The sequence below is a fragment of the Choloepus didactylus genome, chromosome 4, assembly GCF_015220235.1.
Source record: "Choloepus didactylus isolate mChoDid1 chromosome 4, mChoDid1.pri, whole genome shotgun sequence".
NCBI lineage: Eukaryota > Metazoa > Chordata > Mammalia > Pilosa > Megalonychidae > Choloepus > Choloepus didactylus.
Genome location: NC_051310.1, coordinates 104,470,700 through 104,483,305, shown reverse-complemented (window position 1 = coordinate 104,483,305; position 12,606 = coordinate 104,470,700). Strand labels below are relative to the sequence as shown.

General features: G+C 39.8%; 1 protein-coding gene across 2 annotated transcripts in view; it reads right to left on the bottom strand.

Moving 5' to 3' along the window:
- NPTN (neuroplastin) overlaps positions 1–12,606 on the bottom strand; it is a 96,316-nt gene that overhangs the window by 34,692 nt on the left and 49,018 nt on the right. For both annotated transcript variants that reach the window (XM_037833476.1, XM_037833477.1), the window contains exon 2: positions 342–689. In XM_037833476.1, the coding sequence (XP_037689404.1) occupies positions 342–689 (348 nt within the window). The remainder of the gene's footprint in view (positions 1–341; positions 690–12,606) is intronic.

The window sequence follows — 12,606 nt, the reverse complement described above, 5'->3', positions numbered from 1 at the left end:
CTTTTTGTTAACCTCCCCAGTTCCCCCTCCCCACCTCTCCCCAGTGCAGATGATTTTGGACAGTCACGGACTTCCCCAAGCTCTTTGTTCCTGAGGAGAAAGACACAGAGAAGGTTGGGGGATTATGGGAGGTAGAGAGGATGGCAAAGAAGAAAAGAAAAAAAAGTTGCCACAGATGTTTTCATAAACTACAACCAGAAGGGTCGTGGGTTTGAAAAAACAAAGACAAGGAGGGGGAGGGGTGAGTGATCATGGTGGGGAAGAGGGAAAGGAAGCAGAAGGGAAGGGTCATCGGGCCACCTCTAGACTACAGTACTACTACTGTAGGGTGCTGGACTCACTCTGAAGGACGCTTATGGTGGCCTGGGCTCGAATCCATGTTATGGAGGGGTTTTGCCTCAAGTCATTCCTCTTGGGGTCGTTGCTGGCCCTGCACTCGTAAGTCCCAGAGTCCTCCAAGGTGAGCCGGGTTATTCTCAGCACACTCACGCCGTTTGACCCGTAGGCGGTGTTTACGGTCACACGGCGCTTCCGAGCACCGTCCCACAGCTGTCTGAAAGACTCTGCCCGGTTGACTTCCGCGTACCACCACTGGATCTCTGGCGTGGGGCTCCCGACCACGTCACAGTACAGCTCAAAGGCGTCCCCCGTGAGCTTAGTTTCTGACATGGGCGACTTGACAAACCCAGCTAGAGGGAGGGGGAGCAGGAATGCAGTGACAGGCCAATCAGAAAAAAAAAGAATCAACAGGTGTTAATAATAATTTTAAAGAAAAAGAAAAGAAAAAAGCAAATGAGTTGCAAAGAACAAAAAAAAGGATTTATTTTTAAACTATAAAGAGACAGTAATAGCAATTCATACAAGCTTTTAGAGAAAGAACCACCCTGAGAAGCTTATGAAGCAAAGGCAGGCTAATTACAAGCTGGGGCAGCCCAGGTGCTGGCCAGGCAGAAGCAAGCCCACTGGAAAGCATTGTAGCAACGGGCCCAGCTGGTAGGAAGGAGAAAGCCTCAAGGCTTGGAGAAGTCTCTTTCCTTAGAGCACAAACCATTCATTACCTTTTCAAACTCAGACAAGTGATGAAAGATAACTGGAAGTGGCAGTAGGTCTATATGCCTCTCTTTAGGATGGGTGAACACTTGGATAAAGATGCAGTGTCTTTTGTGAGCTTCAACAAAGAGTGTTAACGGAACTACTGGCTCCTTCTCTTGGGAGTCAAGAGTCCAAATTTCAAGTGAAAAGGAGACAAACTTTTCTCTCATGCAGGATTCTGTCCTGAGTTCAGATTAGACTTTTCTCTGGGCCTATGGCAAAAAACAGCTCAGTTGTCTGTGATGAGGCAGCCCCTACCTGGAGGCAGACCCTCAGGAAAGAAGGACAGGATAGTCTGTGCTTCAAACCAGAGTCAGAATTATTACGCAGGCCAGCTCAGGAGAAACCGACAGTAAGAGCAACATAGTGCATGCTCTCCATAATCCCCAGAATCCATATCACTAGAAAATCTCCTGAAAAGCCACCCTTAGAAACAATCATGATACTTGATAGCCTCTCTCCACACAGTTTTGTTGCCTGGCCTCTCGGAGCCAGCTCAGAAAGAATGATAGATGTATTCTGATGAATTAAATTAAACTCTATGGTGAAGGCCAGGCTTCAACCAACACTGCTAGGTACTGCCCAGGACCTGAAGTTGATGCCTACTTCCACTTGCCCATAATTTGCTTGAGGTTACAGTTTCGTAAGAAAAAGTGGCAATGACAGAAAGAGTAAGAAAAATTAAGGCTTATTTGAAAAATTTGCCGTTGGGTCCCTAGAAAACTAAATTACAGTCCAAGCATACTTTCTTTCTCACCTATTCATTCCACCTAGCATTCATTCAGCCTTTCTACCAATTCAGGCAGTGTGTTAAGGTATGGGAAAGAAGCTAAGGGGATATTCTGAGCAGCTGGCCAACTTCCCCTTGGATGCTTGCCCAAGGGCTAAGCCAACCCCTTTGCAGCAAGCAGAGTAGGGCCAGGATTTGCCAAGATCAGACTGAGAGCATTTCAGGGAAGGGATATAAATTAAATAGAATAATTTTCCTATAGTCCAAAAGTCAAGGAATATAACAGAGGTGGCTAAAATTGAGCCTGTACAATGGAGAACTCCGTTTATATCCATAGCAATATTTGCCTTTGGAAATAAACCCCACCCCACAAATCTAAGAATGGTAAGAGAGGTAACTATACTTACTCATGTGGATGTCAAGAACTCCAAATTCACACTAGGCTTTAAACACTCAGAATCTGGGGAGGGCAGGGACGCAGTTATTAAAAAGCTTAGACTAAATGTTCTACCTGGAAAATGCCATTGTGAACTACCTCTTCAGATCCAGTGTGAGATCCCTGTAAGAACTATCTACCTGAAGCCCCAAGAAGCCAAAAAGATGTCATTCTCAGATGCAGAAGAAGTTTTTGAATTACAGATTTCAAACACCAAGCCCCTGCAATGAAGAACTGTGCTTACTTCTAGGTAAAGTAGTATCCACAGAGCCATGTCTCAGTCAGTCTTGCAAACTGCCATCTTCCCACCTGACAAAGTCAATGCCAACTAATACAAAGGGAGAGGTAAAGGAAGCTGTTTTTATTCATTTTCCTACTGCTTCAGTCACCAGGGAAAACTGGAAATCGGCAAACCCCTAGACAGCAGTAGAGGGTATTACTACTTAAATCATATTCTTGACCAGTAAGTAGAAATCACAAATGGCCTCAGTCTCACATCCTCTGTTAACTTAGGGCGTTTATGTCCTCTCAGCTGCTGTGATTATGCACTTGATTATGCCCTAGAAATCTATAAGTGGATTTGCTCTGCATCTTCTGCCCTGTGAACTGCTTAGATTTAAGCCTGTTTATCAATCTTTTGACCACACTAACATACATGGGGTACCTGCAAGTATGTTCAGAACCACCAAGAGCCCATCCAATTCCAACACCACACCATTCAAAGGTAGCTGAGAAACAGCCTCAACACAATTCCCAATGTGAAGAAATGAACTAGTTACTCAACCTGACACTACCACCCCTGGGCAAGAAAACTTACTTCTAAGGACAGAGGAAAGACTGCTGATCTAATTTAGTTTAATGTTCTACCTGTGCAGAGAATAATGGAAAAGTAAAAATGTTCTCTAAATTAGTAAGTTATATTATGTATATTTAAACAAGCTGATTTTAAAACAAGATAAAAATCCCATAAAACACTGACAAAGGACATCTTTCTGTGCTCTCTCCCAAGGCCATTATTATTATTATTAGACATGTCTATCAAGAGGTAACATTTTCTATGTATGCATTATGTGCTAGGCAATGTGCTAAGCATTTTATATTAATTATTTCACTTAATCCTCACAACAGTTTTAAAGGTGAAGTAACTAAGGCCCAAAAAAGTTAACTACTTTGCCCATGTTCACAAGCTATGAACTAAAAGAATATGCCTAGAATCCAGATGTGTTGAAAGTCAAGCGTGTTTGGTATTCCCACAGCACTCCTCCTTTCCCAAAAAAAATTTACAGTGTTCTGTCTCAATGCTAAATCTACAGTGTAATGTGAGTGCATTGCATGGGTTTGAAACCAAAGGATGAATAAAGCATTCAGAGACTTAATATTTGAAAAAGGGAAATTCTGTATTTCACATTTTATTACAGGTATTAATATTTATAAACTTGATGAACTATACTATTCTGCTATATGTGTTCAAGTACATGTTGAATAATAATGATTGAGGAGTTTTTTTTTTTTTAATAGTCACCTAAAGCAGCTGTAGAAATGTTAAACTAAAATTCTGCATCTTGAAACACCTTCATAAATTTGTCATTTGCAAACTTTCTTAACATTATTTTAAAATAGGTACTTTTAGGCTCTGAATATCATGTAGACCAGAGCAAAAACTTAAAAGTTGTTTACATTACTATTCATTATCAAACTTCATTGGAATGCTTTAATTTATGTTTGAATAATCCATGTTCAATCTCAGCTTTATTTTCAGATGCTTAACTTTCTGGGAAATGAAGTCTAACTTCCAGGTTGAACTTTCTCATGCTCAATCTCAGGCTAAATGTAAAGGATAATTGTAAAGTTTGAATAAAATCTTTATACTTATTTTGAGTTTAAAAAAAAAAAAAAGGAAGGAAAGCCAAAGCATTGTTTTTCAACACTTTTCACAACTGCAGACAATGGGTCTTACTAAGCCGGAAAAAGTTTTTGTAGCTATTTAAAAGTTTAAATTATGCTTTGTCACCACTTAATTAAATTAATGAATTAATAATTCCTGGCTACAAAAAGCCAGGAGCCCTCCACTGGGATGTTCAGCACACTACAATCACTAACTCCTTAAAGTTATAATCTTATTAAAGAACAGACACAGAGGAACAAAGGACAGAAGAGTTCACAAAATGACTTGCCTGAGAGAGGAGGGGGAAAGTGAGGGGAAAAGAGAATGCCCCCTTGTTCTGATGATTCAAATGCCCTGCTCTTGAGAAGGCTGGCTTCAAAGGAGAAAGGAGTTTAAAAGACATTAGATGCATTTCTCCAGTGTTCTGGTCAGATACCAAGTTAATAAAGGGTAGCACCTTATATTTTCGTAAAACTTCACAGTTTACAAAGTGCTTCCATATACATATCTCATTTCATTCACATAATTTCACAAAGGTTAGAGGGCAGGTGCAGAAGTAGGTTCATGACTTGCCCAAGATCACTGACATGGCTAATCCTCGGTGGAGGTGGGACTAGAAACCAGGTCTGTCTTCCAATTCTTAGTCTAGGGCTCTTTCCAATAAGCTATACTGCCTCTGAACAAACCAACTAGGAGATTCCTTGATAGCTGAATGCTCATCAAAAATCATAAAAACTTCTATTTCCCCTTCTAGCCCTGGGGAAGGATAAAACCTCTCTCTACACACGGCACTGTGAAATCACAGTCAGCAAAGGAAAGTAATTAGCAACAATCTACCTCATTATCCACCCAAAATTAGCTCCAATTCAGAGAAGAGACAACCAGCTCTCAAGCAGCAGCAGGAGGCAGGCAGCTCAGAGCCTGACTCACTGCCCTGCCTTTCATCACCAAGGGCTTTCAAACAAATATGTGCCCTCAATATGCAAACACACCACTGCCTAAAGTTAGGAGACCAGCAGAGGCATCTGTTTGATCTCCTGGTCAAGACTCATCGATATTTCAGAAAAAGCCTAAATTTCAGAAAAGCAATCTCCCTCCCTTCCACCCCGCCATAATCTCCACCCACTGTCATCAGTGTCTGGGCTCAGACCTCAAACAGTTTTGTGAAAGCACTAATATCAGTGCATTCGGTTCAACATGATAAAGAGAGGAGATGAACATGGTAACTGGCTTTGGGAGAGGGAAGGAGAAAAACTAGGGGTGAGGGGAGAGGGGTGGCAGGCAGAGTACAAAAAATGGAGGCAGCAAAACTGGAAAAAGAGTAATTTAAAATTGCATAACTCAGGGTGGGGGATGGGAAGCAAAGATGACAGCTGGGGCTAGCAGCCAGAGAAAAAGAGGAGCTGAGGCACTCCTCTGGCAAGAAAAACTGGATGTGTAGATATGTAGCAGAGGGTGAGAAGAAAAAGGGAACACAGAAGAGCAAGCTGAGTCCAAATCCCTTTTGCTGCTTTTACATATGCCCTAACAGAGCAAAAAATAAGCTTAGCTTAGACCCACAGAGGAGGGACCATCAGGGATTTTTAAAGCTGAAGTACTTTTTTGCCTCCAAGACAATCACTAAACAGGTAATAAGACTAACTTCTCTCTCTTCTCCCTCACTTGACTACTGCCTCCCCTGCTTTTATCTCTTTTTAAAAAAAAAATTAAACAGCCATTTCCTTCAAGCCCCTTTTTACCACTGTTCCCCACCGGCGGCTCATGCTGTTCTCTCCTTCGAGACTCACCATAAAGAAAAAATGACAGTCAAGGACACAAGAGCCTCTCTCTCTCTTTTACACACCCACACCCACACAAATTCAAATCATCTACCTCAAAAAGAAGAAAGACTGAGCAAGACCCACCAACATCTAACTTGTGGTTACAGGGACTAGGAGTATTTTAAATCTGTCTAAATGACCCTTAACTGCAGTAAGATGTAAACACACATAGGATACTGTACAGTCCGTCCGTCCTGTCAATTTAAGAAACAGCTTGTTTGTCGCTATTCCGTAACACCAAAGGCAGGCAGCAGATCCTAAGTCTGTATGCACCCATTCCACGTGTTCTGGCCAAGAGTAAGAGAAGCTGGAGGCCCTGGGAGTGGATGAAAATGAGGTAACCTCATTCTCTCAGCAAGAAAGAGGTAGAGGTATATGGGTCTGATCTCAGGGATCAGTCTGATCTCTAGGTAGAGGTGGCAGCAATTACAAAGCATTCAAATTCAAATCCTCTCCTTTCTCAGCTACAGAAATGACAGAAATAACAATGGCTTAGAAATTAAGAACATCTCCATCCCAGCTTCTAACTCATAGCCCACTATTTATTCTGAAATTATACCATCCAAAATGGCTAAAGGAGTCTGCTTGCCCTATTTTAACTAGCCTTCAGCTTTGGAGCAATAGAGAAATCTAGTTCATGCCAAGGGAAACTATACAGTTTAGTGTTTAAAAGCAGCAAATTCTAAAACCAGACTGCCTGGGTTCATATACAGGCTCTGTCACTAAGCTCTGTCACCTTAAGCAAGTGACCTAACCTCTCTGAGCTTCATCCCCCTAATCTGTAAAATAGGGCAAATAATAGTAGTTACCTCATACTGTTATTGTGAGGATTACATGAGATAACATAGCTCTTAAAACAGTAGCTGGCATATAGTAAACATTCAATAATGTTAGCTATTATTATATATCTCCATAGAAACAAATGCTAAACAGGCCACATGCAGCAGCCTTCGGCACTGTGCCCATAACCGGCATCCAAAATGAGTTCAAACTTGGAACTCTCCTCAAGAAACGATAAAAAAATTTGCCTTAACCTTTCAAATAAAATTAATAACAATAGAAATGTTAACTACAGAAGGCAATGAAAAAGAAGGGAACTCTTCATTCCTTCCTATGCTTACAGCAAACTAGAATGGGGGGAGTAATAATACCCTACACATATATGTAGACTCAAGGACTTAGCTAACATTATAAGAATCAGCAGCAGCAGCTATCAAATCTGAGATTTATGAACAATGTAGAAAGACCAAGAATAATGAAAAGGAGGTGTACAAGATTTTTCTTAAAAATAACAACAAAACAAAGTAAAGAATAAACCAACCAATTACAACTCAGGCTACTTAATGATGATACAAGGAAAGATATTGGATGCTGGGTAGGCCAACTTGTGAATACACAAATGTAAGATAAGATGACAGTTACATGATTTTAGATTGTTACATGATGTCAGCTTAGTTTATAAGTCTAAGAAATAGTGTCAGCTTTTGAGTCGGTACCTCCACCACTTAAATGCTCTTGACTCTGAGCAGTTTCTTCAAATATAAAATGGAAATGATGCCACCTAGTTTGCAGAGTAGTTGTGAAAGTCATGTAACATCTGCGGTTCTGCAAACAGTAAAACTCAAAGCAAATGTTAAATTACTTTAGGACAAAGGATCAGCATCTGACATGAGTAATGCATTCTTTAACAAGGATTTTTATTCAGTTCTGTGGCATTCCCACTGACGAGCTACAGCAAGAATGATCTACCTAGATGTGTGGGTCTTAAAAAGCAAGTGACAAAAAAAAAAAAGTTAAAAAATCCCACCCCAGGAAAATAACACGCAAACAAAATTTTGCATATGACTTCAGGGGTGTTCCATACTGGTGAGTCTAGATTGTACTGTTGCTGGATGAGTGGTAGACAGATAAGTGTCTTTCTATTAAGCCAAGAGCTCACCTTATAGGGAAATGAGTCATGGTTTAGAACATCTGGGTGGGAGTCTTCAACCACTTCTTCAAACTCAGTCTCCTCATCTGAAAAATGGGGATAATAATTCCTACCTTCTTCACAAGGTCATGGCAAGGTTCACATGAACATGTATAGAAAAATATTTTGTAAACCTGTAGAGCCATAAATGTAATAAAACAAGATGGCAGTTTTATGTAAGCATTCTTTTCTGTAACTTAAAGAAAGATCTAAACCAGTCCTATGTGTTCTGTTAAGGTACCTTAAAAGCAATAGAGGAGAAAGTGGGGGGCAAGGCTCAGAGACTTACCCATGGGGGGTTGGGGGGGGTGGTTAGTCTGTTGGGCTTTTTCTGAATTTTTTAATTTTCCCAAAAAAAAAAAAAAAAAAAGTTGAAAACCACTGACCCAAAAAAATCAACATGTTTCAAATACAAAGTGACATTAAATAAGGTAAGGTTGCCAGCAGTTAATTAAAATGACTTAGAATAAATTCTGGTTTTTAAAAGAAATGACCTTATAAAAATAGAACTTGACACCAGGTCTAAAAAAACAAAAAGGATTAGAATGTTTTAATAACAAAGAGAAGAATCAGCTCAAAACTGACCCCCTCTCCCACATCTTCCATGTCTAACATGTCCCAGGGTCTCATGAACACTTGGCTATGATCCTAAATAACATCACATGGGCTCTAAAGATTGAACGCTCTGCTTATATGTTATTTATCAGAAAATCCTAGCCACTTAGTCTAGGCTTTTATCATCCTCAGCTTCAGTGTCAAAGATACTCCCTGAATCTAACATTTTTTCCAGACCCCAGGGAGCAAAGAGGCATTTTAATTTTTTCTTGAGCAAATACAGTAAGAACCAAGAAAGTGCAGCTAATTACAATAATAGATCAGGTCCCATTTTGATTTTGATATCAAAATGACCATGACCTTTTAAAAACTAAAGATGTGTCCAAGGGAAAAAATTCAGCAGCTATAAACTGCTGTCAAGCCAGTCTTTTTATAAAACTCTACTAAAATCACTTCCTAACTCCACAAACAGTACTCAAACTGCTGGTATATAAAAGGAAAACGCTACTTTTGCTAGCCATTATAATCCACGGATGAATCAGAGGAAACATATAGACACAAACCAGCTGTATCTCAAAGAGAGTTAATGAAAGGTTTGGTTTAAGCAGTAAAACCCTTACATATTTAAGTAAATGCTCATAAAAGTTCTCTTACCCCAAAAGCAGTCAAAAGTATCCATGGACCAACCTAGAACTATTCCTAAAATGGAGCTCTGAAGCCAGGAACTGTTTTTTTCTTTTTTGGAAAAAAGTTACAGAGCTCTTTTAAGACTGTGCCTCCACTGGCCCTCCAGTTAAGATTTATTAAAGGCAAAATAAAAACAATATGCTGGGAAACTTGAATACTCCATTCTCAAAGACTTGGATAATTAGTAAAAAAAGCTAACCCCCCCTGATTTCTTTTGTGAAATGCAGTTATCTTTAACATAGAGTAACTTCTGATAACAAAATCACTTTGTCTCTAACAAACATGCAAACAATCAGGAATTAAACGTTAAACATAATTTATCTCATTCTTCCAAAGGATAATATAATTCATCTCCATAAGGCTAATAAGTGGTAGTGTTGAGATCTGAACCAGGCAGTCTGCGTCAGAGTCTGTGCTCTTAACCACTTAAGCCACAGTGCCTCATTTATATGAGAAAATTATTTTCAGGCTATGGCTTTGTTCAAAAGTATTAAAGCTGTAGCTACTTCCTTAATATGGTTATAATAAATGGTTTGACAAATAATGCTATGCCACAAGGTGTTTTTTCGGTCCTTTGTTAAAGTAGCTCATTTCCTTTAAAAAAAAAAAAAGTGTGTATGTGTGTGTACATATATATATATATATCATTCTTCTATTATGATACACCCCATTACAGTGACAGTGAAGACAAGAAGTCCAAGCTGATAGTCAACACATAATCTAAAGACTTTTTAACTAAAGGAGGTAAAAAGTCCTCCCCAACCCCCCACTCTTTCAACCACCATTTCCAGAAACCACAAAGTCCTTGGCACATGGGGAAATTCAATCTCTGAATCAGATCCCCAGGATGTTAGGTAACATAGTCCCATATATCCAGTTGATGGATTATTTCTAAAACATAAATTGCTTATAGTGAAAACTACACTGGGAATTTTGTGATTATAAATCAAAGGCAAAACTTTTCTTAGCAAAATCCTAGAGCAGTAATTCTCAGACTTCCATGCATCAGAATTACTTGGAGGCCTTTCAAAACAGATGACTAGGCTTCACTCTCAGAGTTTCTGATTCAGGAGGTCTGGGGTGGGGCCTGAGAATTCGCATCTCTAACAAGTTCTCAGGTAATGCTGGTCCATGGGACACAATTTGACAGTGACTGTCTTGGAGACACACGTGTCTGAAACCATATAAAGACACTCCCTGCAACTGAGTGTATGATCCAAGACCAAAAGAGGCAATGCGGCAAAAAATGACTGCTAAAAAAGTCACTCACTGTATGTCTTCATAACACTAACCTTTATCTTCTATTCAGCTTACCAATCTATAATTGAGACCACACCTTCAATTCAATTTATAATTTATTGAGGGCCTATTTGCCAACAACTGTGCACAGAGACAATTAAGATTATCTCTGTTCCTAAATAGATCACAATCTTTCAAGACAAGGGAAAGGCTAATAATCAAAATGCAATTTATAACAACCACTTCTATAACAGATGCACAGACACAATGGGAACATATATGAGGAATAATTAATGTTGTTGGGAGAAAGGCCTGATGTATACCTGGAAAGCTTATGCATGAGAGAGGACCTAAGCCTCAGCAGGAGGTTGGAGGGAGGAGATGTTTTTGTTCTAGGCAAGAGGAACAGTATGAGCACAGTGCTGGAAAAATGGTCGGAATTAAGAGCAGTTGGAGATAAAGCTGGAAAAGTTCAACATTTTTGGAGTGTAATTATATGCCAAGCAACTACATGCTCATGCTACTCAGAAAAATAAGACATCTTCTATCCTCAAGACCTCACAATCTAGGGAATGACACACATCATGCTGATTAAAAAAGCATGGATTCTAAGCTAAGCAGTTTGGGATTCTTTCAAAGGATTAGGGGTGGGACTGATCTGACTGGTGGCAATACGAAGGATGGATCAGAAAGAAGGAAAGAAATCCGAAAAAAACCACTTCAGAAGCTCCTTCAATAATCCAAGTGAAAAATGAGAGTCTGAACGAATTAGGAATGGCTGTGAGAATGGTGAAAAGGTGATGGATATAAGAAATGATATAAGAATCAAGTAAACTTGTTGACCATGTGAGTGGACAGTGACACTACAAATGGAATAAGGGAAGACAGCCTGAAAGTTGGCTTGGAGGCACATACAAAATTGGCTATCCAGGTGAGATGACTGGTAGGTAGTTAAAAAACAGGGATCTGGTATTCAGGAGTGAAGTGGAGGCTAGAAATATGCACTTAGGAATCAATAGCTCAGGCAGAAGGTGAAGCCAAGAAAAGAGAGGAGATCACTCATATAGGATAAGAAAGGGACTGAGAATGGAACTTTCCAAATGATTCATCACTGAATGCAGTATACTTTTACTAAGATAAAATACACCAAATTAGGAATTAATCTCCTTCCTATATCTGGACATTTTTAATAATGCAATTATGATTTTTTTAATAATGTAATGTTAATTATTCTGCTTTAGAAGATTTAGAAGAGGGAGTCTTCTCAAGATGACAACAACTAAGACAGACTGCAGGATATCCACACCAGCAGCTTCCGGAGGAGCATCTGACGTCACCCGAGCAAAGTGCGTAACTGCCATTAGCCTTCGTAGAGATCCTTAACCTCTCAGAAGCTAACACCACCCATTTGTTCCAAAGATTATCTTTGGAAATGCAATTGGGAAAATGCTACACTAACACTGATCACCAAACAAATTTTCTTCACTTTTAAAAAGGAAAATTATACAATTTCAGTTTAAAAGCCAAGGCAACCCTTGAGAGACTGGGGAAAATGCAGAAATATTAAATTTACCCACCTGGGGAACTCCTTATAGTCTCACAAGCATTGAGGACTACCAATTTAGAAGGCTGAGCCCTCTATCTTGGGGCTTGCCCTTATGAAGCCTGTTACTTCAAAGGAGAGGCTAAGCCTACTTACAATTGTGCCTAAGAGTCACACCCAGAGAACCTCTTTTTTTGCTCAGATGTAGTCTCTCTCTAAGCCCAATTGGCAGGTGAACTCACTGCCCTCCCCCCCATGTGGCACATGACTCCCAAGGTGTATATCTCCCTGGCAACGTGGGACATGACTCCAGGGGATGAGCCTGGCCCTGGCATTGTGGGATTGAGAAAGCCTTCTTGACAAAAAGGGGGAAGAGAAATGAAAAAAAGTAGTTTCAGTGGCTGTGAGATTTCAAAGAGGTCATTATGGAGGGTATTCTTATGCATTACAGAGAGATCCCTTTTTAGTTTTTAGTGTATTAGAATAGGTAGAAGGAAATACCTGAAACTGTTGAACTGCGATCCAGCAGCCTTGATTCTTGAAAATGACTGTGTAACTATATAGCTTATATGGTGTGACCATGTGATTGTGAAAACCCTGTGGCTCACACTCCTTTTATCCAGTGTATAGACAGATGACTAGAAAAAATG